The 23,905-nt window shown below is 36.5% G+C and overlaps 1 protein-coding gene across 1 annotated transcript in view; it reads right to left on the bottom strand.

Moving 5' to 3' along the window:
• Positions 1-23,905, bottom strand: part of LOC126483654 (guanine nucleotide exchange factor subunit Rich) — a 291,359-nt gene that overhangs the window by 191,613 nt on the left and 75,841 nt on the right. The window contains exon 8 of the mRNA XM_050106716.1: positions 11,352-11,489. Within this exon, the coding sequence (XP_049962673.1) occupies positions 11,352-11,489 (138 nt within the window). The remainder of the gene's footprint in view (positions 1-11,351; positions 11,490-23,905) is intronic.

Below are 23,905 nucleotides of genomic sequence, written 5' to 3'. Positions count from 1 at the left end.
GACGGTATGTCGCCAGACTCATACATTCTACACACCAACATGAAGAGTTGTTTTGTTGCCATTTCTCCCTTTGATTTTAGAATTTCTGATGGAATGTTATCCATCCCTTCCACCTTATTTGATTCTAAGTCCTCCAAAGTTCTCTTAAATTCTGATTCTAATACTGGATCCTCTACCTCTTCTAAATCAACTCCTGTTTCTTCTTCTATCACTTCAGACAAATCTTGCCCCTCATAGAGGCCTTCAATGTACTCTTTTCACCTATCCGCTCTCTCCTCTGCATTTAACACTGGAATTCCTATTGCACTCTTTATGTTACCTCCCTAGCTTTTGATTTCACAGGCTGTTGTTTTGATTTTCCTATATATTGAGTCAGTTCTTCTGACAATCATTTCTTTTATAATTTCTTCACTTTTTCATGCAGCCATTTCGTGTTAGCTTGCCTGCACTTCCTATTTACTTCATTCCTCAGCAACTTTTATTTCTGTATTCCCAAATTTCCCTGAACTTTTTTGTACTTCCTTCTTTCACAGATCAACTAAAGTATTTCTTCTGTTACCCAGGGTTTATTCACAGTTACCTTCTTTGTACCTATGTTTTTCTTTCCAACTTCTGTGATTGTCCTTTTTAGACATGTACATTCTTGTTCAACTGTACTGTCTACTGAGCTATTCCTGTACCTATAGTCTTAGAGAACTTCAACCGCATCTCGTCATTCTTAGTTCTTCCGTATACCATTTCTTTGTGTATTGATTCTTCCTAACCAATATCTTTAAAGTTCAGCCTGCTCTTAACCACTACTACATTGTGATCTGAGTTTGCACCTGCTCCTGGGTATGCCTTACAATCCAGTATCTAATTCCTAAATCTCTGCCTGACCATGATGTAATCTAACTAAAATCTTCCCGTTTCATCTGGCGTTTTCCAAATATACCTCCTCCTCGTGTGATTCCTGAACAGAGTATTCACTGTTACTAGCTGAAATTTATTACAGAACTCAATTAGTCTTTCTCCTCTTTCACTCCTTGTCCTAAGCCCATATTGTTCTGTAACCTTCTCTTTTACTCCTTCCCCTACAGCTGTATTCCAATCCCCCATGAATATTAAGTTTTCATCTCCCTTTCTGCACTATAATACCCTTTCAATACCCTTATATACTTTCTCTGTATCTTCATCTTCAGCTTGCGACACTGGCATGTATGCCTGAACTATCTTTGTCGGTATTAGTTTTCTGTCAGTTCTGATAAGAACAACCCTATCACTGAATTGTTCACAGTAACACACTCTTTGAGCTACCTTTCTATTCACAACAAATTCTACTCCTGTTACATAATTTTCTGCTGCTGTTGATAGTACCCCATACTCATCTGACCAGGAATCCTTGTATTCTTTCTATTTCACTTCACTGACCCCTACTATATCTAGAGTGAGCTTTTGCATTTCCGTTTTCAGATTTTCTAGCTTCCCTACCGCATTCAAGCTTCTGACATTCCACACCGCAACTCATAGCCGAATGGGGGACTATTCTGGAATCTTTTTCCAATGGAAAGGTCATCATGACACTTTTTCAATTACAAACCACATGTCCTGTGGATACACGTTGTGTGTCTTTAATGCAGTTGTTTCCATTGTCTTCTGCATAATAGTGTTGAAATGGATGGGCAAGAAAGAGGAGGCCTTTTTTCGTAATAATGCAGTTGCTACCGAAGTCAAAAGGAGCAGTGAGTTACGGAAAGCCTCAGTACATTAAGAGACATAATTTTTTTTATGGGCAGTGTAGATACAAAAAAATCAGGAACTACAACTTTTTCTTCATATGGAAAGAAAACAATTTGCAAAGTGTACGTAAAAATCTTTAAGAGGATGTTATGTCTTGACTTGAATAGGGTGCCAAAATGTTATGCCTGATCCTATGCTGAGTGTTAAAATGTTATATCTCACTCCACACTGGGTGCCAAAATGTGACATCAGTAATTTGGATACTCTGATCATATGGCTCTGAGATGTCTTCCAAACAAACAAACCTAATCTGAATTGTTCAATAAAATTTAAGGTGAACTGCTAGATCTCAGTAACATGCTGCCACAATATTTCAGCACAGTCTTCTGATCATCTCTAGGTGTATACTGGTGACAGTACAGTGATCACTCTCTATTTAAAATCCCTCTGATATATGCATGATATACCCAGATGTCACTGTGCATGGATTGCTTGAGCATATGCATTTCTGCTGCAAGTCTGTGAGCTGCTGATGGCGTAGACACTGTGATTTTAATTTCTAGTAGAACTAATTTGAATGAGGTTAGTTTATACTAGGAACACCCAGTTTGATAACTACAAGCCAATTAAAACATTTTGCAGTATGCACAGAATCCTGAAATAGATATTAGGAATGTTACACCACTCAATGATACTGTATGTGATTCATATAGGCCTTTGCCTCACACAGGTTGAAATGCACATAAGAACAATCCACCATTTTTGAAATGTTGTGTACAAGGTTTGGGAAACAAAACAGTCAATTTTGAATTATCATCATCCTCAACCACAGGCAATTAAATAAAACAGAATTACAATTATATTCTAAAATTAGCTCATCACTGTGTCCAATTGCTGCCAAACAAACTTGATAATCTCAGCATCCTCCTTACTGGTGACTGGAGAGATGTTTCAGTTTTATGTATGTGTGAATACTGGGTGTGCAATGGCTATTTACAAAACTTCAAAATTGAGAACTTTAAACTTACAAACTCCTTCTGCACAACTACATCAAAACATGCAGGAAGTTGTATGTATGTCAAACAAAACATACTAGACTCTGTTTGTAAAATTTCAAAAGAGAAAGTGTTTGAGGTTACAGCCAAAGAATTAACCACAGCGAAAGTAATAATTTATTGATCACCAGACAACAATATATATATATATATATATGAGTTTTCAAATACCTTGAGCTTGCTGTACATTAACTCAAAAGTTATGAATGAACTATAGTACAATGTGGTGATTTAATATCTATTTTGTAAGTAGTAGTAGTAGTAGTAGTAGTAGTAGTAGTACAGAAAGAGAGAACTTGCTTAATGTTATCAAAAGTCACAACCTCTGTGTAACAATCCACTCCCCAATCTGTATTACAAAAACCAGTGACAGTCTGTCTGACCAAGCAGGTGTAAATGCAGGTAGGTACTCAGATCAGACATTCAGCAAGGGATATAGTGATGATCAGGCACAGTTACTTACTGTGCCCCACAGCTGCCCTCCATCCGTGTAGGAATCTCTTGTATACAAGAGAATCTCCAGCAAGCAAAATATAGAATATTTTCTGCAGTTGCAACCCAACTAATCGTGGAATAATGCTCTTAATACATCTAGTACAAATTACAAGTTCTACGATAGCATACTAAAATTCAGTGAATATTTTCAAAAAGCCTTCCCTAAAAATAAAGTCCAAAAACACAAACATAAACCAAAAAAACTGAGTTACAGTAGAAATTAGCGTCTTATGTAACAGGAAGAATGCTTTATTTAAACTTTCAAAAACGAGCAATAGCAGTGTTCAAAAAAGAACAGTCATCAGAATTTCTAAGCTATTCCAAAAAATATAAATTAGTTCTGAATCAGGTGATAACAGAAGCTAAATTAAGAGAAAATGACTGATATATCAGAGAATCATCAAACAGGACTAAGTCATTACGGAAAGCTGTGCAGAAACTTACTGGGAAGAAGGAAACTCATAAGAATATTGCTCTATCCCATAATGACCTTCGTATTACTGATCCAAAGTTAATTGCATATCCGTTCAATTTGTAACTTTCAACAACTGCGAGTGATTTAGTGGCCAGAAAATTTGGTAAATTAATTATGAAGGACACCCACAAATTTGCAAATCTCAATATATAAAAAAATAAAAAAAAAGCTTGTTCCTCAGTCCTGGTAGTCAAGATAAGCTATGAAAAATCATAAGCTCATTAAAAAAAATTCAGCAGATGTTGAGATCCCTGGATCATCTAATAAAACTGTCAACAAGCTTTTTCTCACACCATTAGACATTTGCAATTGTTCATTATTGCAGGGCATTTTCCCAGATCTGCCACAAACTGCTGAAGTCATGCCTCTTTATAAGAAAGGTAACCCCCAGAAAATGTCAAATTATAGAACTGTAGTGTTGCTACTGTCTGGATTTTCAAATATCACAGAACAGCTCTGCTCAGCTCGGCTAACAAATTTTTTTCAGTCAGAATAATGTACTATTGGTATGCCGGCATGGTTCCAGAGCATAGCATTCCACTGAGACTGCTACCTTTCATCTTATCAACTATATCTTAAGTGCAACAAACAATCACTCCAAAATTTCAGGTATTTTCTTAAATTTAACCAAGTCTTTTCATGCTACAGATCATTCAATTCTCTTAAAAAACTTGATTGTTACGGTGTGTGACGGGTGCCAAATGCGTGGCTAAAATCCTACTTAAGCAATCGATTTCAGGTTACAGAAGTGAAACACAGACACGCTTACACTACAAAGAACTACCTTTCAGTTCTATCCTCACTGACTCACAGTGTTCCACAGGGCTCTTTCTTAGGACCATTTCTTTTTGCAGTATACATTAATGATTTGCCTTCATGTATTAACGATATCCCCTCATGTGTAAAGAAAGCACAAGCAGTACTATTTGCAGATGCCATCACAAATGAATTTTCACAATAGCTCTATAGGTAAAGGCATGTCTTAAACCCACAAAAAACAGTTATTCTTCACTTTCAGCCTCAGCAACATAAATATACTGTGAAGCCAACAATTCAAATGAACAACCACGAAATTCAGGATGTCAAAGTGATCAAGTTTCTAGGTCTTTGCCTGCAAGACAATCTGAAATGGAACTACACACGACAGCCTTAAGCTTGCGGCTCTCGATACTAACATATGTAATCCGGGTTGAAACTGTAAAAACTGTGTATTTTTCTCAGTTACACTTGCTATTAAAATATGACATTATCTTTTGCAGAAATTTTCCTCCTGCCATAACATCATTCACGAGGCAAAAGACAACAATATGAATAATAAAAAAAAGCAAACAGTAGAAGTTCATGTAAACCTTTTTTAAAAATATTTAAATATTCTCCCTCTTCCCTGCATTTATATGCCAGAAATTGTGCTCTTTGTAAAAAGAAGTACGGTGAAGAAGAAGAATCTGTTTATCCAAACCAGTGCTGTATATGAGCACCATACTTGGATAAGGGGAAATATCCATGTAAATTATTCCAGCACACATCTCCCTCGAAAGGGTGCTTATCACTCTGGTGTAGAAATCTACAATAAGCTGCCAGAAATTATTAAGACAACCAAACACATAAATGCATTTAAAAAAAGCTGCCAAAATATTTTTATTAAATGACTGTTTTTACAGTTTGTCAGAGTATAGGAGTAACAAAGTAGAATAGTTGCCTAATACTATTGCATTGTAAAATATGTCAAACATCAGTAATACACTGTATGTATATAAGATTTACTGTACCAATAAATAAATAAAGATACAGAAATTTGGGTTACCAGGCAAAGAAATATTAACACTGGTAAGGATATGTATTCAACCACTGCAAATAACATGAAAAAAAGTCTGTACAATCAAGTAACTGACTGGGAAAAACAAATATTTACCTACTTTCAAAGAGCAACAGTCTTCCAGGATTATTTGCCTCAGCAAAACACTAGAGATACATGTTATACAACGTGTCTCAAACCTTTTGGGTCGAATAGAAACAAGTGATAGTGAATCCACAACCGAGAAGGGAACCAAGGGTCAGAAATGCATATTTAATGTGTTATGGACATATACAGCATACATTGCATAACAACAATGTAGTTCATAGTAATTGTTCAAAGCTATGACCGCCAGGCTCGATGCATGCATTGCAAGGGTGTATGCAGTTCTGCCACACTCTCTCTAAGATCCTAGGTGTCTGTTGTATACTGTAACAAGCAGTGGGTGATAAACAGCGTACACCCTTGCTTGTTTTAAATTTTGAGAAAAGCAGAATTATGCACTTAACAAAACAAAATGAAATATCCTATGACTAAAATATCAATGAGTCAGAGATGGAATCTAACATCTCACAAAAATACCTGAGCGTAACACTTTGTATGACTATGAAATGGAATGATCACATGGGCTTAGTTGTGGGTAAAGCAGGTGGTAGACTTCAGTTTACTGAGGAAGTGCAATCAGTCTACAAAGGGTATTGCTTACAAATCACTTGTGCGACCCATTCTAGAATATTGGTATGTGGGACCCGTAAAAAATAGGACTAAGGGAGAAAAATTATTCCGTTCCATTCTGACAGAGTGCTACAGCGCCCAGTTGCGATTTATTTCAGAATAAAAACAGTGATGGCTGCAAAATTATTTAACATCAATTACGCATTTCATCCTTTTGGGGCATCATCAGATTCTATGGATGTGCAACCTATTCTTCGTAAACCCATATATAATGGAAGATGGTTGCAACAGTAACTGAATATGTATGATGGATGGATTATGTATTCAGTTACTATTGGGTCCACTTCCCGTTAATATGGCTTTATGAGGGATGGGTTACATTTCCAGATACTTTTACACAATTCGATGATGCATCAAAAGCGTGAAATGCATCAGTGATATTAAATAATTTTGCAACCAAGACTGTTTTATTCTGAACTAATGGGGGATATTGAATGTATACAGAGAAGGGCAGAATGAATGATCACACATTTGTTTGACCCATGGGGAAGTCTAACAGAGATGCTAAAGAAAGTGAACTGGCAGACTCTTGAAGATAGATATAAACTATCCTGAGAAAGTCTACCAACAAAGTTTTAGAAACTAGATTTAAATGATGAATCTAGGTATGTACTACAATCACCTACATATTGCTCACATAGGGACTGTGAGGACAAGATTAGATTAATTACAGTACTCTCCCCGCACTCCATAAGTGAACGGAATGGGAAGAAGCCCTAATAACTGGTACAATGGGATACCCTCTGCCTCTTCATGGTGGTTTGCAGAGTATGGATGTGGATGTAGTTGTAGATGTACATCCTTGACCACCAGACAGACATCCTGTACACAAATTAACTCACAGCATGTGTGTTATATGACAACCACACATACTGCACTGACACATTAGCCTGTGCTGCATGCACAAATGTACAGAGGATGCTTTCCCAACAGGTGTCATCCTAACTGGAAGAATTTATCTCCATGGGTAGCAACTTATGTGAGGCAGGGTCATTCACACCACAGAGAATCGGCCAAGGTTCCCGCCAAACAGATGCCCAAACACCAGTTTCTGGGGAGATACGCACCCGTCAACACTTCGAGGGATACCGTGTGGACAACACTGGTGGAACAGGTACTACACGCCTATCATAAAGGTGCAAGCACTGGGACCAATTGACTTTGAGCACTGCATTCACTTATGATGATGATGATGATGATGATTATGATGATGGTTGTTATGATGATGATGTTCTGTGTGGTACTCCACATCGTGGTTATCAGTGCCTGTACAAGATCCAAATCTTCCCATTTCCAGTCTCAGCACTTCCCAAATGACGATGAGATGATGACAGTACAAACACCCAGTCCCCGGGCAGAGAAAATCTCCGACCCAGCTGGGAATTGAACCCAGGACCCCATGATCCAGAGGCAGCAATGCTAGGCACTAGACTATCTGGAAGCTATGTTGTCCCATCTCACAGCAAAAACAAGGAAATAGTTGTTGCTGCTGATTTTAATGTGGATTTATTGAAAAGCTCCGTCAGTGAGCAATTACTGCAGTCAGTAACACTATCATTCAATTTAGCTCCTACTCTGAACTTTGCAACTAGGGTACCTAAATGCACTGAAACTGCTACTGATAATATCTTTGCAAACAGATCTAGGGAAAAAAGTCATATTACAAAACCAATAGTAAATGGGCTAGCTGATGCAGCATCTTGTGATAAACGTTGAAACTTGTCAGGATAAAAAAATCTATTAAATCTGAGTACAGGAGGGTAATGAATAAGTCAAAAATTGAGATATTCAGGAAATTACTCAAAGACATGAACTGGATACATGTTTACAGTATTTCTGACTCAAATGGAAAATACAAAGCATTCATTAATAAAGTTACCTCCACTTTTCAAAAGTGTTTTCTCCTAAAGGTAACTCAAACCAACATAAGTCAAAAAATGAACCATGGATTACACGAGGAATAAAGATATAATGTGGGACAAAAAGGAGACTGTATCTACTATCTACAAACAGCTCTGATGTTAGCATTGTAATGCATTACATACTGAAGCAAGTAATCCAGAAATCGAAGCAGGTTTGTTATGACAAAAAGATAATTACATCGTGCAACAAAATAAAAACAGTATGGTATATTGTGAAGACAGAGACAGGTGGGGCTGAAAAGGAAGAGGACAGATAGCCCTAAAAATAAATGAGATTTTGGTAACAAGTGCATGTAGTGTTGCAAACCTCTTGAACAAGTACTTCATTTCTGCTACTGACAGCTTGGGGTTATCAGGTTCAGTGAACAGTGCAATGGAGTATCCGAGACCAGTCTTTAAAAATAACTCATGTCTCCCAAAGAAGTAGCATCCATCATACAAAATCCTTAAAATCTAAGTATTTAGTGGGTATGATAATGTATCAATGAAGTTAATCAAAAAGTGCTCATGTGAGTTCAGTTCTATCTTAAGTTATTTGTGTAATCAACCTCTTATCAGTGGAACATTTCCAGACTGGCTAAAATATGCTTCAGTTAAGCCTCTTTACAAGAAGGGGTTTAAAGAAATACCATCAAACTATCTACCAATTTCACTTTTGCAGGTTTCTCAAAAATATTTGAAAGGGTTGTGTTCAAGTGTCTCCTTAAGCATCTGACTGCAAATATATATTGTCCAAGTCACAGTTTGGATTTCTTAAGGGTTCTGGTATAATTACAGTGTGAATGTACTTAATTCATTAGACAATAAATTTGAGACTACTGGCATTTTCTGTGACCTGTCAAAAGCCTTTGACATGAACCACACCATCCTCTTAAGTAAATTAGAACAGTACAGTGTCAGTGACAGTGGCAGTGCTATGAAATGGTTTGAGGCTTATTTAACTAACAGGAAAGAAAGGGTGTCACTGTGAAATACCTGTGCAGTAAGCAGAGAGTCTTCATCCGATTAGGAATTAATAACATGTGGTGTTCCTCTAGGTTCCATCTTGGGTCCATTGCTTTTTCTTGTGTACATTAATCACCTCTCATCTGTTACGTTCCCAGATGCTAAGTTTGTTTTGTTTGCAGATGATACAAACATCGCAATAAGCAGCAAGCCAAGTACAGATTTAGAAATAACTGCTACTCAAATTTTCATTGACATTAATAAATGGTTTAAAGCTAATTCACTGTCATCAAACTTTGAAAAGACCCACTACATGCAGTTCAGAACCTGTAAGAGATTTCCTTCAAGAATGAGTATAATGTATGAAGACAGGGAGATCAAAGAGGTTGACATTGTTAAATTTCCGGGCCTACAACTCGATAATAAATTTAGTTGGTAAGTGCATCCACAAAACTGCTTAAGCACCTAAACAAGTCTGTATTTGCAGTGGTGAGAATGATGTCAGATGTAGGAGGCATAAATATAAAAAAAATCTTGCATACTTTGCTTACTTTCGTCTGTTATGTCATACAGGATCTTATTCTGGGGTAACTCATCAAACTGAGCAAAGATTTTTAGTACGTAAAAGCATTTATGGTGTAAATTCCAGATCACCATGTGGAAACCTGTTCAAGGAACTTTGTATTCTAACCATGGCTTCTCAGTATATTTATTCCTTAACGAAATTTGTTGCAAGTAATATATCTCTATTTCCAACCAATAGCTCAACACATAGTAACAATACTAGGAATAAGAACAATCTACATAAAGATCTACAATCACTTACCTTGGTCCAAAACAGGGTCCAATATTCAGGAACATACATTTTCAATAAATTGCCAGAAGCCATTAAAAAGCATGGTTTAAACAGAGTTTGAAAGACTTTTTGATAGGCAACTCCTTCTACTCTATAGATGAATATCTTAACAGAGACCGTTAGGCCAGCTTAAGTCTATTAGAATTCAGTTTTGACAGGACTTTGTCACAGCAGTCAAGATTAGGTATTTTGTGTATGATAAATTTATTAATAGCGCATAACAGTGTTTCATTCTGACACATTTTGATTCTGTAAATATTAGCTGTTCCAGTTTACTGTATTGTATTCACCTATTTTGACACTCTCCTGACAAATGATCAGGGTAGTAAATATTATATTCAAATGTTTTATGTTATACTTTCTGGCATGTTCCATACCCATGAGAATTCTCATTTTTTGGGTCTAAGGAATGAAAACTGAATCTAATCTAATCTAATCTAACAGAACAGCTGGAAACTCTTGGGTAGACTGCAGCCTCATCTTGATGTGGACAGCTTTCCAAAATGGCTACACTTGAACAGCTCACAGCACGGTACTTCATCAGAATATCCCACCAACAGATAAGAAAAGTAAGCCTATAAAGAAATGGTCAGTGTGAAACTTCCTGTGTGCTGGACCAAGACTCTAACTTGGGCCTTTGCCTTTCACAGGCAAGTGCTCCACCAACTGAGCTACCCTCCTCACAGCTCTATGCCAGTACCTCATCTCCTATCTTCTGAACATCATAGGTGTTCTCCTGCGAAACTTGCAGGACTAGCACTCCTGGAAGAAATGACATTAAAGAGACATGGCTTAGCAACAGTTTTAATCCATCAGGAAGTTTCATATCAGTACACACTTCCCGACAGAGTGAAAATCTCACTCTGGATGGGCAGTATGATGCAAGAAGACAGGGAATAAAAGGAGATTTAATTCTGCTGCCAAGACTATAGGTCATGACTCTTGTTTCAAAAATTGCTTCAAAGGTTGCCGCATCAAAAGTTTATTTTAAATGGTCATGTCTGTTTTAAATATAATTAAGGCTGTTGTTAAAAATTCTTGAAAATTTCATTAATTTTGGACAGATGATGTGTGTGTTTAAACATTTCACGAAAAAAGTTCTGCATTCCTTTACCAGCATGTTGGATAAACTTCTGCCAGTAGTCCATGTGCCTGCACGGAAATCATCAATTTTAAAAATTAAGAAAGCTTTCACTATTTCAATTTTTAACTATAGGTATATAATATTTCATTTCAAACATATGCATAGGACTGGACTGACCTACAACATAAGTATGTGTCTAGTTTTAAATTAATTCAATGCAGTTCCATAATGTATGTGAATAACAAAATATATTTCATTTAGAGGTATTACCATACATGGGTTGACAGTAAGAGCACTTTTCACAAAATCCAACTGGATGACACTGTCTGTTTCAGCATCTTGCCCTCCAGGATCATGATTGAGTTGCTGTTTCACTAACCATAACTGATAACCCTCAGCTGACCATTCCTAGAAAAGAAAACCAGCCTTAGAGAAGTAAATTAATTTAAAGTATCCTATGTTTAGTACATGAAAAAATTGAAATGCAAAGTATGTCTGGAGATGTTAAAAACGATGAAATGATAAACCTAGCTTGAAAAGGAGAAAAGCACAGTATTATGAGACACACATCTTTAACTGAGACAAATTAAGATACTCTAAATTCTGCTACACACACACACACACACACACACACACACACACACACACACACACAAATGATAAATCTAACTTGAGAAGGGAAAAAGCACAGTATTACACGACACATGTCTTTAACTGAAACAAATTATGATATCTAAATTCAGAGAGAGAGCGAGAGAGAGAGAGAGAGAGAGAGAGAGAGAGAGAGAGGAGAGAGAGGGGGGGGGGGGGGAACACCTTGCTGAAGATGCTTATAGCTGGGACTACTTTCTCAAATTGTGCAGACTAGAAGTATCATTCCTATGATACAGAAGATCCCCCCCCCCCCCACGTTTGTACTTGTTGCTAATATTGTTTTTCTTGCTGTTCCAGTTGTTTTTTCTGCTGTCCAGTGAGCTTAAGAAATGCTGCCGCCATCACTGACTTCTTGTCATTATGAACTGGCTATATCTAGACACCACTCTGCACAAGTAATACTTGGGGGCACTGATATTGTAGATACATTGCACACATGAGACTAATATCTGGCTACCACTTGCTGTAACCTACAGCAATACACAAATACTTGTACAGGTACATTATTTACTGGCCATCGAGCATTAATACAACATGAACTACCAAACTGTTGTATCCACAAAAATTGAGGTCCTCAAGAAAATAAACAAAGTAGAAGGAACTGACACTTTAAATCCCAAAATTTCTTGATGTATCACAGGATGCAATCAGTGACACTTGATAACAATATAAGCAAGGTTTATTAATGCTCCCTATGACCTAGGCCATGTCAATACAAATATCCAGACAAAATGTATCCGAGTCTGTTACTGCTAGAGATTCAGTGCCCTACAGAATGCAACAGATTGAGATGATGAATTTGTCAGGGTACAACAAAGCGGTGGAAGGTCATAATCAAGAGTCCAGGAGCAGTGACAGCGAGAAGACAGTAGCTTAGTGTAGCTGGCAATCATCTGACTGTCAGAAGGGAACTAACTTTTGCCTCTTCTGCAGACAATTATATCATCATTCCCACACAGCAGAGTTGTTTGGATGGTGGTCATATGATACAGTTGTCACCACTTGTGGTGGAGCTGTTAAACCTATGATGTTCACAGAATCTGTCATCGCTGCATCTTTGCCCACTGTTGCAAAGATGTAAAAAGCATATGAAATGCATTCTGTTAACATGTGGCATACTGAAATAAATACATCAAGCCATCATGAACAGTTGGACGCTTCCATCTTAATAAAAAGCCATTGTGAGAGGTCACTGATCTACGTGAAAACAAAGCTGTGTAATTTCATACCGTATCTGCGACCAGAAGACAGTGACATGGCAAGACACATTTACCTACTCACTGCCATTTGTCTCTCTCATTCAGCCACTCTTGATCCCATTGACGCATGGCCTTCTGGCTCAGCAATGAGATGACAGTCCACAAAGGACAATTATGTAACCTATATCTCTATAAGGTCTCTCTTGACTAAAAGGACATCCTGTTTGTTTCCCTTATTATTAAAAGCAACCAGCAGAATCCCACCTCTTTTCTATGTTTTTGTATGATTTGGACCATTTTATGTGCTGGATATGTTCATTAAAGGCATGAAGAAAGCTAAGGAAACTGGAGCAGATAAGAAACTTCATCATTCCTCCAGATTCAGTGCTTCAAGACTGTAAATATCTCATTGGTGCACACTGTGAATCAAAAGCCACAGAATAATCAAAGGAGAGTCCCACTGTCTTGATTCAACAATATACCTGATGTTAAAATTTTGGTGGTCACCTATTGTTTTCATTTACAAATCATATTTGGAAAGATTTCTTTCCTAAACTTTATAAAATCCAAACCATCTCTGGGCCTCCTAAGGAGGCAAGAAGGTGATTTAGTACAACCTCAGTGGTATAACATTAACATCCATTTTTGAACAAATCCAGAAGTTCTCATTGTTTGCAAACAATCTTTGAATAGTTATTTCAGAATGGATGAATAACATTGTGGTGTGTTGGCACCAGAGGTACAGACTACACTTTTATTAATGTGATCATTTTTAACTTTCCTTCTTACTCAATCAACATGATAAGTAAATCTATGACTACCAGTAATTGGAACATCACTACAGCAGTTTCCACTTTATAATTTTTGTCTGTTTTCACTCTGAATATCACTTCCACTGTTTTATTTTGCATTATCATTTGTGTAATGCTTGTATTTACAGAAACTTAACAGTTGCCAAAGGAACAAAGAAAAGTCGAATTCCTTGAATTTTTGACAAAACAACGGAAAAATCATTAACTACTAACATTATACATGTAGTGTAGTGTATCAGGATGTTTTATCAAGTTTACTAGTCCACTATCAAGGATTTCCCAGCAAACGATGACTGTAATAGAGGAAATAGGTATAAATAATAAGCAAGATGCAATTAGAGACTGTCAGCGCCACTTTATTTTGGCACAGATGCTACAGGGGGGCAGAGGTACATTGGCAATGAACACACACCAGCTACCAGCTGGGCACACATGTTTACACCGTGATGACTCCAGTTGAAGGTGCCATGAGCTGCCCAGAATAAGCAGCCTACCAACCATGCGACTGTCATCAAGACAAATGAATTACCTTTTAATGAACCATTGATTGTCAGTATGACCTTCAAGTCAGATGTATTAGATTGATGTTGGTTACCACTGATATAGCCTATTTGAGCTACTGTAATATATGTTAATGAGAAGTAATTAACTTTAAAATATTGAAGAGTTGAAACAAGAGTTCATTTGAAGTCATTTTGTAGCTCAGAATAGAAGCTGCGATTTTTCATTTAGGATTCCCTGCAAGACGGAATGACATCCAGAAAAGTTGGATGTTCAAGGACGGCAGTGGCATAGAGGATCTGAACCACAAGAATGAAGTAGCAAGACAAAAATTCATCAAGAAGAGATATCTGAGGCAACAGATGGCAATCTAAAATAGTAGTCATGGTGTACGTAAGCTATATAGAACATACCCACAGCTTTTACCATAGCCATTCACAAATCTTACGCTGGAACAGTGGTTTTGAATCATGAAAAGACTAATAAAACCACTGAACACAGAACATCACAAAACCACTGAAAATTTCTATTATACTTTACTACCAGCACAATTTTAAAAAATTAAAGGAGACAGCCATTAATATAATAACGTCAGCACGGTGCGTATGTATTAAGTATGGATAAATACGTGAACTGCACATCTTGTGAATCCTCTGGTTAGAAAAATTGCAACAGCTTAGAGACGAACACCTTGAATTTTGTGATGGCACTTGGTTTGAAAGCTTTTTTATTTCTATCCTTTAAGCTGACACATGCAGAAGAAAACAATTTCCCTAATCATTCTGTATAGCCTATCTTAGTAAGCTGTGATGAAATCATTCATAGACAGGTTTACTACGTACTTAGGAACGGAATCATTGCAATCTATACAACATTTTAGTAGCATAATATTAGTACAATGTAAACAGTACCTTTTTTAATTGTAAAATATCTGTTTTCATAACTTTTAGTAACTCTCCATAACTGTGTAATTAAGGTGATAAATCGATAACAATCATGGACAATAGTTGATAGCCATGGGGATGTATTGTTACCTATAGCTTCTGCAAACATCATGCTTATAAAAACATGCTATCTCGAGGGACATGGCTTTCCTTGTTTAGTGTTTGGGCACCATTGGTTTAACATTTAAAATAATAGAGAGAGAGAGAGAGAGAGAGAGAGAGAGAGAGAGAGAGAGAGTGAGAATCATTTTAAAAAATATGAAAATATCCAGAAACTCCAGCACAGACTCAGTTTTTCCCTCAGAACACTTACCTGTGCAACTATCTTTTAAAAATTGCTCTGTCTGTCAGAAAAATTCAAATCAGCAGAACAGGAAGTGGTCGTTGGAATGCAGATCACCGACATCTTCCCAATGAACAGATGCTCCGCTGACTTCAGGGTGCCTACTATGTGCTGGAGACTTTTTTAAATACATTAAAAGTTAGGTAAATTTTCAAAGGACTCCTATATTCTTTCAATAATTGAGAAAATTGTGGGAAACACTAGGTGTTACAGTTAACTACATGTTTCTCAGCTAATGTTCTCACTGAGTTATCTTTGCTCAGTTTCTTGAGTATGTGATATAGCACCCAGGTTGTATAATCAGAGAGCTGAATGTGTTTTACTTGATAAACTGGAAGCTACTGCATTTGCATGAGCAGCTAGGTAAATAAAAATTGTGTTAGGCAAAGTTCTGTTTACTTGAGCAAGCATAAAATATTGGGATGTGATATGTGTCCATGGTATTGCCTACTAATGAACGTTTTGTCTCAAAAGCCATGCACTGTATTAGTTCGAATATGACATTAATGTTCAGAGATTTCAATTAAGGTCTACAGCATCTCACTACCTAAGAGAGTTAAGCTAAGATTTTCCCTCCCTCCAACACACAACATTCCATCATCATCCAAATGGTGATCGCTGGAACAAACTCAAAGTTCACAATAATAAGAGTACTGACAATGTCACAGAGCAATTGAGTAGGAAATCCAGAGTTCACTGAGAAACTCCCTCAGATGTTCACCAGTGGCTATGTCTCAGGAGGATCATGCACTTTACTGAAACATTATGGGCATTACTCCCCCTTCTATGTGTAAATGTATGCATGATGATACATACAATGTGGGAACACACGCATCTGGTCCCCCCCCCCCCCCCCCAACACACACACACACACATTTTAACAGCAACTATTTGCAATTAAGTAGTGAGTTGTAATGGTGGGGAGTTATGCATGTCATTATCATAACCAATTTCATCCCTTAAATGCAAACTGTTGTGTTTTAACACAGTTGTTTCACTATCTCATAAACTTGTGTTTCAGCATGTGGCCAAGAAACACCAATTCTTTCATATGAGACCTAATCTCATATTGCTTGGTTCACATGTACATTTATTTATTCAACTAGTAAAGTAATATAACAACCCAGGCACTTTTTTTGGCTGACAGTGAAGCTGCAAGGACAAGAATATCATTAACATCAGTTTGTTGCAGGATTCTCGAACATATTCTCAGTTTGAATATAATGAATTTCCTTGAGACAGAGAAGATGCTGTCCATGCATCAGCACGGCTTTATAAAGCATCGCTCCTGCGAAACGCAACTTGCCCTTTTTTCACATGATATCTTGCGAACCATGGATGAAGGGTATGAGACGGATGCCATATTCCTTGGCTTCCGGAAAGCGTTTGACTCGGTGCCCCACTGCAGACTCCTAACTAAGGTACGAGCATATGGGATTGGTTCCCAAATATGAGTGGCTCGAAGGTTCTTAAGTAACAGAACCCAGTACGTTGTCATTGATGGTGAGTGTTCATCGGAGATGAGGGTATCATCTGGAGTGCCCCAGGAAGTGTGGTAGGTCCGCTGTTGTTTTCTATCTACATAAATGATCTTTTGGATAGGGTGGATAGCAATATGCGGCTGTTTGCTGATGACGCTGTGGTGTACGGGAAGGTGTTGTCCTTGAGTGACTTAGGAGGATACAAGATGACTTGGACAGGATTTGTGATTGGTGTAAAGAATGGCAGCTAACTCTAAATATAGATAAATGTAAATTAATGCAGATTAATAGGAAAAAGAATCCCGTAATGTTTGAATACTCCATTAGTAGTGTAACGCTTGACACAGTCATGTCGATTAAATATTTGGGTGTAACATTGCAGAGCGACACGAAGTGGGACAAGCATGTAATGGCAGTTGTGGGGAAGGTGGATAGTCGTCTTCAGTTCATTGGTAGAATTTTGGGAAGATTTGGTTCATCTGTAAAGGAGACCGCTTATAAAACACTAATATGACCTATTCTTGAGTACTGTTCGAGCGTTTGGGATCCTTTTCAGGTCGGATCGAGGGAGGACATAGATGCAATTCAGAGGCGGGCTGCTAGATTTGTTACTGGTAGGTTTGATCATCACGCAAGTGTTACAGAAATGCTTCAGGAACTCGGGTGGGAGTCTCTGGAGGAGAATCGCTACTGAGGAAATTTAGAGAACCAGCATTTGAGGCTGACTGCAGTACAATTTTACTGCCGCCAACTTATATTTCGCGGAAAGACTGCAAAGATAAGATAAGATAAGAGAGATTAGGGCTCGTACAGAGGCATATAACCAGTCATTTTTCCCTCGTTCTGTTTGGGAGTGGAACAGGGAGAGAAGATGCTAGTTGTGGTACAAGGTACCCACTGCCGTATGGTGGATTGCGGAGTATGTATGTAGATGTAGATGTAGAATGTATCTGTGTGTCCCTCTGCACTGACCAATGCTTCCTCTTCAAAGTGAGTGGTTATCTCTACTTACTCCAGTGCATGGCTTTCTCTCAGGATTTCCAAGTACAGTGTTGTATTATTCTAGATTACTGACATGTACAAGCAACTAGCGAGAAATACTTTTTGTTTCACTCCAAATTTTTTAAAGAGTATAAGAAAAGTTATGTACAATTAACTGTAGTATTGTCATTTATGGAGGCTTCAATGTTAGTTTTGCACGAGGGATTATTTCTGACAATAAAGTTCACAAAAAGGGTTAAAGGGAATTTTGAAACAGCTGCTGACAACTTGCTTTTACGTCTAATCGTAGTCCAAATGACAAAAGAAGAGTCCAAACAGTTAGAATGAGTTTGGTCAGGTTTCTTTCCACATCTATCATAACCGATCAGGTCACAAAATTCTGTGTACCATATTTTAATGACTATAGGCCCTATGAGAATATAGGCCATACCTAAACTTTTGACACAAGATAATAGTAAAAAGTAGATATCTGATAAAGCAACACTAATAAATTTATGAGATAGTTCAATACTTTTTCTGCATTTGTGTAACTAAAGTATACCTGTTAAGTTGGCAGAATAGAATGGTCTGCTAAAATTTTAGCCTCACCAGCTCTGTTGCCAGGTGGCAGGCTATATACACATGAGATGTGTCATCCAAATACTAGATTTTTTGGAAGGTCTGGTGACGTGATTAATTCAGGGGACAGTGTAAGAAAGTTGTGGACATTTGAAAGGTTGAGGGGTTTTGGTTTATGATCGACGATGGTGTAATGGATCTGGGAGATGTGTTATTTTCTACTGGATTTGTCGATACCAAATTTAATGAGGGAAGTTGTAAATGTTTTCTTATATTTTTGTCAGAATTTTTTTTATTGTAATTTGCCTTATTTTATGCTAATTTACTTATATTTTTGAGAGTGACAGCATATTGATTACTATTAGTAGATGTGACGAAGAATATCAAAGAGACTGATTACAAGTGGAAGCTTGTGTGTTGTGTAAAATGTCTTTGACGCAGGAGTCATCTTTGACTGTAGTCAGTTGGCAGTGAACTCTTGGTGTGTGTTGACGATAGAACAATGTGCAGGTCGCCGTTATAAATATTTGCTAGCGAACAGGAAAAAATGAATTATGTTACTACTTTTTTTATATAAGCTTTAAGAAGAAACCACATTCGAAGAAATGGTATTTGAAGCACCAAAAATGAGGCAAACACATTGAACCAGGTCATTTCTGCAGCCGACGAAACTGCATTGTGGAATCATACTTCCACTAGACGACTGAAGCCAAGACAAATATCGTCTTGTAAACATTTCACGAAAAGGTACTGTCATGAAATATGCTAAATACAGTATATAAAAATAGTGAGCATATTTCAACTGGGGTCTGAGCCGGGATATTGTGTTCACATGATCTTCAACAGTGCTACGAAGAAGAAAATTTTTGTGTGTCCATACCAGTTTTTCAGAATGTGTGTTACAGTATTTGTGTTCATCGGGAAGTAAAAGTTTTGGAGAAGAAATGTTTCGGCAAAAAATATAATTTTCAACAGAAGAAGTAATTTCAAGAATTTTGGTCAACAATCACATGGATGGAAAACGTGGATTTGCAACAGTAGAAGTGTGTTCCACATAAGTCACGAAACCCTCGTATTTTGTTAAAACAATATTTTTATCTTCTTTTGTATTGTTGTATATAATTTTTTTTTTCACTATGACTTATGAGATTTTCGAGAGTATCGTGCCTAAAGTAGAAAATAGTAATTTAATAGACTTCGAAAATCAGGACAGGTCAAATGAAACAGAAAGAACCGATCAATTTGATTTAAAAAGTTTCTTGTAAATTTCACGAAACAAGTTAAACAATCAGTTGATGACAATAAGACTTACTGGGGTGAAAAAATTGATAACATTTTGTTGCAAGTCCAAGCAGTCAATACCCAAGTGGGTGATCTTTCGAACAGAGCTGGCAGTGTTTAGGAAAAAATTGAATCTGTGGAAGAAAAAGTAAATGAAATTGTTGCTAAATTGAGTGATGAAATTAATACAGTGAAAAATGAGTTACTGGCAGATAGGGAAAAAAATTTAATTGATTTTAATGAAATAAAAGGGGAAATTAAAAATTTGGATGAGAACACAAAAGTTTTAGTAAAAAATGTAGAACAAAAAACTGACAATCATTTGGTTACTCTAGAAAAAAAAGTAGAATGCAATGATTTAGAAAACAAAAAATCTGTCAAAGAACTTAGCGAAAAAATTGAAAGTTTTAACATTGAATTTCAAAGCAAAAATCACAATGTCAACACATGCAATCTTGTATCTAATATTCCAGTGAAGCACTTTTCCGTAGATGGACCCTTACACCCCGTTGATTTTATACAGTATTGTAAGGATTGTTTTTTACCTCACTCACCAGATGATATGAAAATTAAATTTGTAAAAAAATTCTTGGAAGGGGAAGCTTTGACTTGGGCAAACCAGATTGTAACTGTGGGGATGACCTTTTCAGAGTTTGAATCAAAATTTCTGGAAAATTTTTGGGATGATCTTAAACAAACTAGAATCAAAAGTGAATTTTTGAATGGGAGAAACTATAGAGAATCAGATGGGAGCATGAAACAATTTTGTAAAAGTGAACTTCAAAAACTTATTCATTTAACAAAACCTTTGGATGACTTGATCAAAATTGATACCTTAAAGAGAAGATTGCCATCAGCAATGCAGTTGAGTTTAGTTCATTATCCTGATAGTAATGTTGAGCAGTTTCTCAATTATATTGAAAAGTTGGATAGGGTAACAACAAGAACACACAGTGGGTTTACTCAGAAAGGTAGTGGTCAAAATTGGGGAAACAATAACTTTCAAAAAAGGGAACAAAACAATTTATCATGCTGTCAGTCAAAATTCAGGGGGATATAACAATTTTCAAAAGAAGGACTATAACTTTCATCCAAAACAAGAACAACATTTTCGCAGAAATAATCAACAAAATAGAGAACACTTTAGGGATCAAAATCACAGAAATTTTGCTAGAGATCAGTACAACAGAAATTACCAAAACCAGGTAATGTTTGGCATAGGAATGGGAACAGAAATGTTGATCAGAGACATTGGCAGAACCACAATCAGCAGTTCAAACAGGAACCAGTTGTAATTCAGGAAATAAAAAACGAGTAGATGCCCCCTTGAAGGTCCACAAGGTTGAGGCAGAAGGTGAGCTTGATGAAAGGACCAATGGATGTGATAATCATAAACCCAAACATGACAGTTCCAAACCTAAGCTATCACATGAGGTTATTAGTTGTTACTTATTGAAGAAATTTCAAGAGGAAAATAATGACGATATTGATGAAGATAAAATTTTCAGTACACAAGAACATACAGTAGATAAAATTAATTGTGATTCATTTAATTTGACAGAGTTTTACACTTGGGCAGAAAAGAACAACACTTTGTCAGATGATGTAATCTGTAGTAGTTCAAAGACGTGTGTGAATGAAAGAGAGAATGCATGCTTTGAGAATGAAAATATTGGTGAAAGGGATCTGGTAACTTTAGAAAGGGGAAATAATATTTTGGGGGATAATTTGAATGTGTATGACCTGAATATGTATAACGATAATGATGTGGATGATAAAGTTGATAATGATGGTAATGGTATTGATGATGATGTTGAGGAAAGGTGTTTCATTAGTTTAAATAGGGAGTTTAGTATACATATGGTTGAAAATGGATTAAATAGTGAGAATATTATAGAAATTCCCAGGGATGTTACCAGGATGAATAAGGCTCGCAAGCAGGGTGTATGTGAAAGTGTGAATTTTGATGTTGTTGGTAAAGAATCTGACTACACAAATAATGATGACATATGTATAACTTCTAGCCTAAGTGAAACATTTACAGTTACTAATGACACACACACATTTCTTATGAATCTGTGGCTGAACAGTGAAACTATTTCTTTTGACAAGAACTTTAGAAAGATGCTTATTAATGTATGTGAAACTATATGTCCTGAGTGGTGGAAAAAAATGAGATATTTTATTTTTGAAAAGCTGAAGGATAAGTACTTCAATAGTATACAATGTGATTTGGATGAGAATTCTTGGTTATTTGTGATAACAGAGAGTACTAATGACAATTTTGTATCTTGTGCAAATTTTATAACTGTGACAAATAATACATATAAAGGTATACCATATGATTCTGATAAGTATAGGTTTGGGGAAATTGAAAGTGATTTATTACATGAGGATACAGGTTCTGAGAAAAGCGATCAATTTTGCAGTCCTTATATAAAAGTTCACATTGGGTCATGGATTGGTAAATGTTTAATTGATACAGGAAGTGAGATCTCGGGAATATCTGAAAGGTTAAGCAAGAAATTGAAAGTGGGGAAAGATTATGTTGAAATGCCAGTTGTTGGGGTAAAGATAAAAGGTGCTACTGGGAAGAGCAGTAAATTGGTAAAAAGCCAGGCTTTAGTGACATTTTTAATTGAAGGCAAGTTGTTCACACATGGATGTTTTGTAATTCAGGAATTTAATGAGGATTTTCTTTTGGGTATGAATTGGATAGTAAAAGTAAATACAGCATTTGATTGGGTTGGAAGAAAACTTTTGATAGAAACTAGTGAAAGGGAATACATTCAGACAAATTTTGTGAACACACTTGGTGATCAGAGTAATGGAAATTTTGACAGTATCAATTTACTAAAAGAAAATAGATTGGAGAATAATGAAATTCATAGATTTACACTGATGAAGTTGAATTTGGGAATTTAGTAAATTTGAAAATTTCAGAAACACAAAATTTATCTTGGGAACAAAAACAACAGTTAGAAAATCTGCTGTGGGAATACAGTGATGTTTTCAATGACATACCTGGTAGGGTAAAGGGTTATCAGTGTGAGCTTCAGGTAAAACCTCATGAACCATTTTTCATAAAACCATACAGTATTGCAATATCAAAAAGACCTGCTGTTGAGAAAGAGCTGAAAAAGATGGAAGGATGTAATATAATAGAAAGGAGTATCAGTGCATATAATAATCCTCTAGTAGTTGTTTCGAAAGAAGATGGTGGAGTAAGATTGGTTTTGGACACTTAAACAAAATTTTGTTCAGACAGACAGACCTTCCCGAAAATATTGATGAGTTGCTCTATAAATTTACAGATATAAAATATACGTCAAGTTTGGATCTAACTTCGCGATTTCATCAGGTACCACTTTTGGTTAACTCTAGAAAATATACTGCTTTCTTGTACAATGGTAAGAGCTACCAATATTGTGTTGTGCCATTTGGGTTAAATTCTTCTGTTTCCAAGTTTATAAGAGCTTTGGATCATGTACTGGGGCAAGAACTTGCATCTAAACGGATAATTTATGTAGATCACATTTTGGTTACAGGGCAAAATTGGGAGGAACATTTTTCGATTTTCAAGTCAGTTTGTGAAAAACTTAGAAAAGGGGGGATGACATTGAAATTAGAGAAATGTAAGTTTGCAGTTTCTGAATTAAAATCTTTGGGTCATGTCACAGACAAGGGAATTTTGGCAGATCCAGAAAAAATTAAAACAATCTCAGAAATTCCTATTCCTAAGACTAAAAAACAATTAAAGTCGTTCTTTGGGTTATGCGGTTATTACCAAAAACATATAAGTGATCAGAGTCTGAATGCACCATGTTTAAGTCAGTTACTTAAAAGAAAAACACTGTTTGGGTTTGGGATAAAAGTTGTCAGGAAGAATTTGATAAAATTAAGCAAGAGTTAAGGAAGCAACACTTATTACACAGACCTGATTTTAATTTACCATTTTGTTTGAACACTGATAGCAGTAATTATGGGCTTGGAGCAGAGTTGTTTCAAGAAAGAGCAGAGAATGGAGTTAAGATAGCCATAGCATTTGC

This window comes from Schistocerca serialis, chromosome 6 (genome assembly GCF_023864345.2).
Source record: "Schistocerca serialis cubense isolate TAMUIC-IGC-003099 chromosome 6, iqSchSeri2.2, whole genome shotgun sequence".
NCBI classification, from domain to species: Eukaryota; Metazoa; Arthropoda; class Insecta; order Orthoptera; family Acrididae; genus Schistocerca; species Schistocerca serialis.
This window is presented reverse-complemented; position numbering and strand designations above follow the sequence as displayed.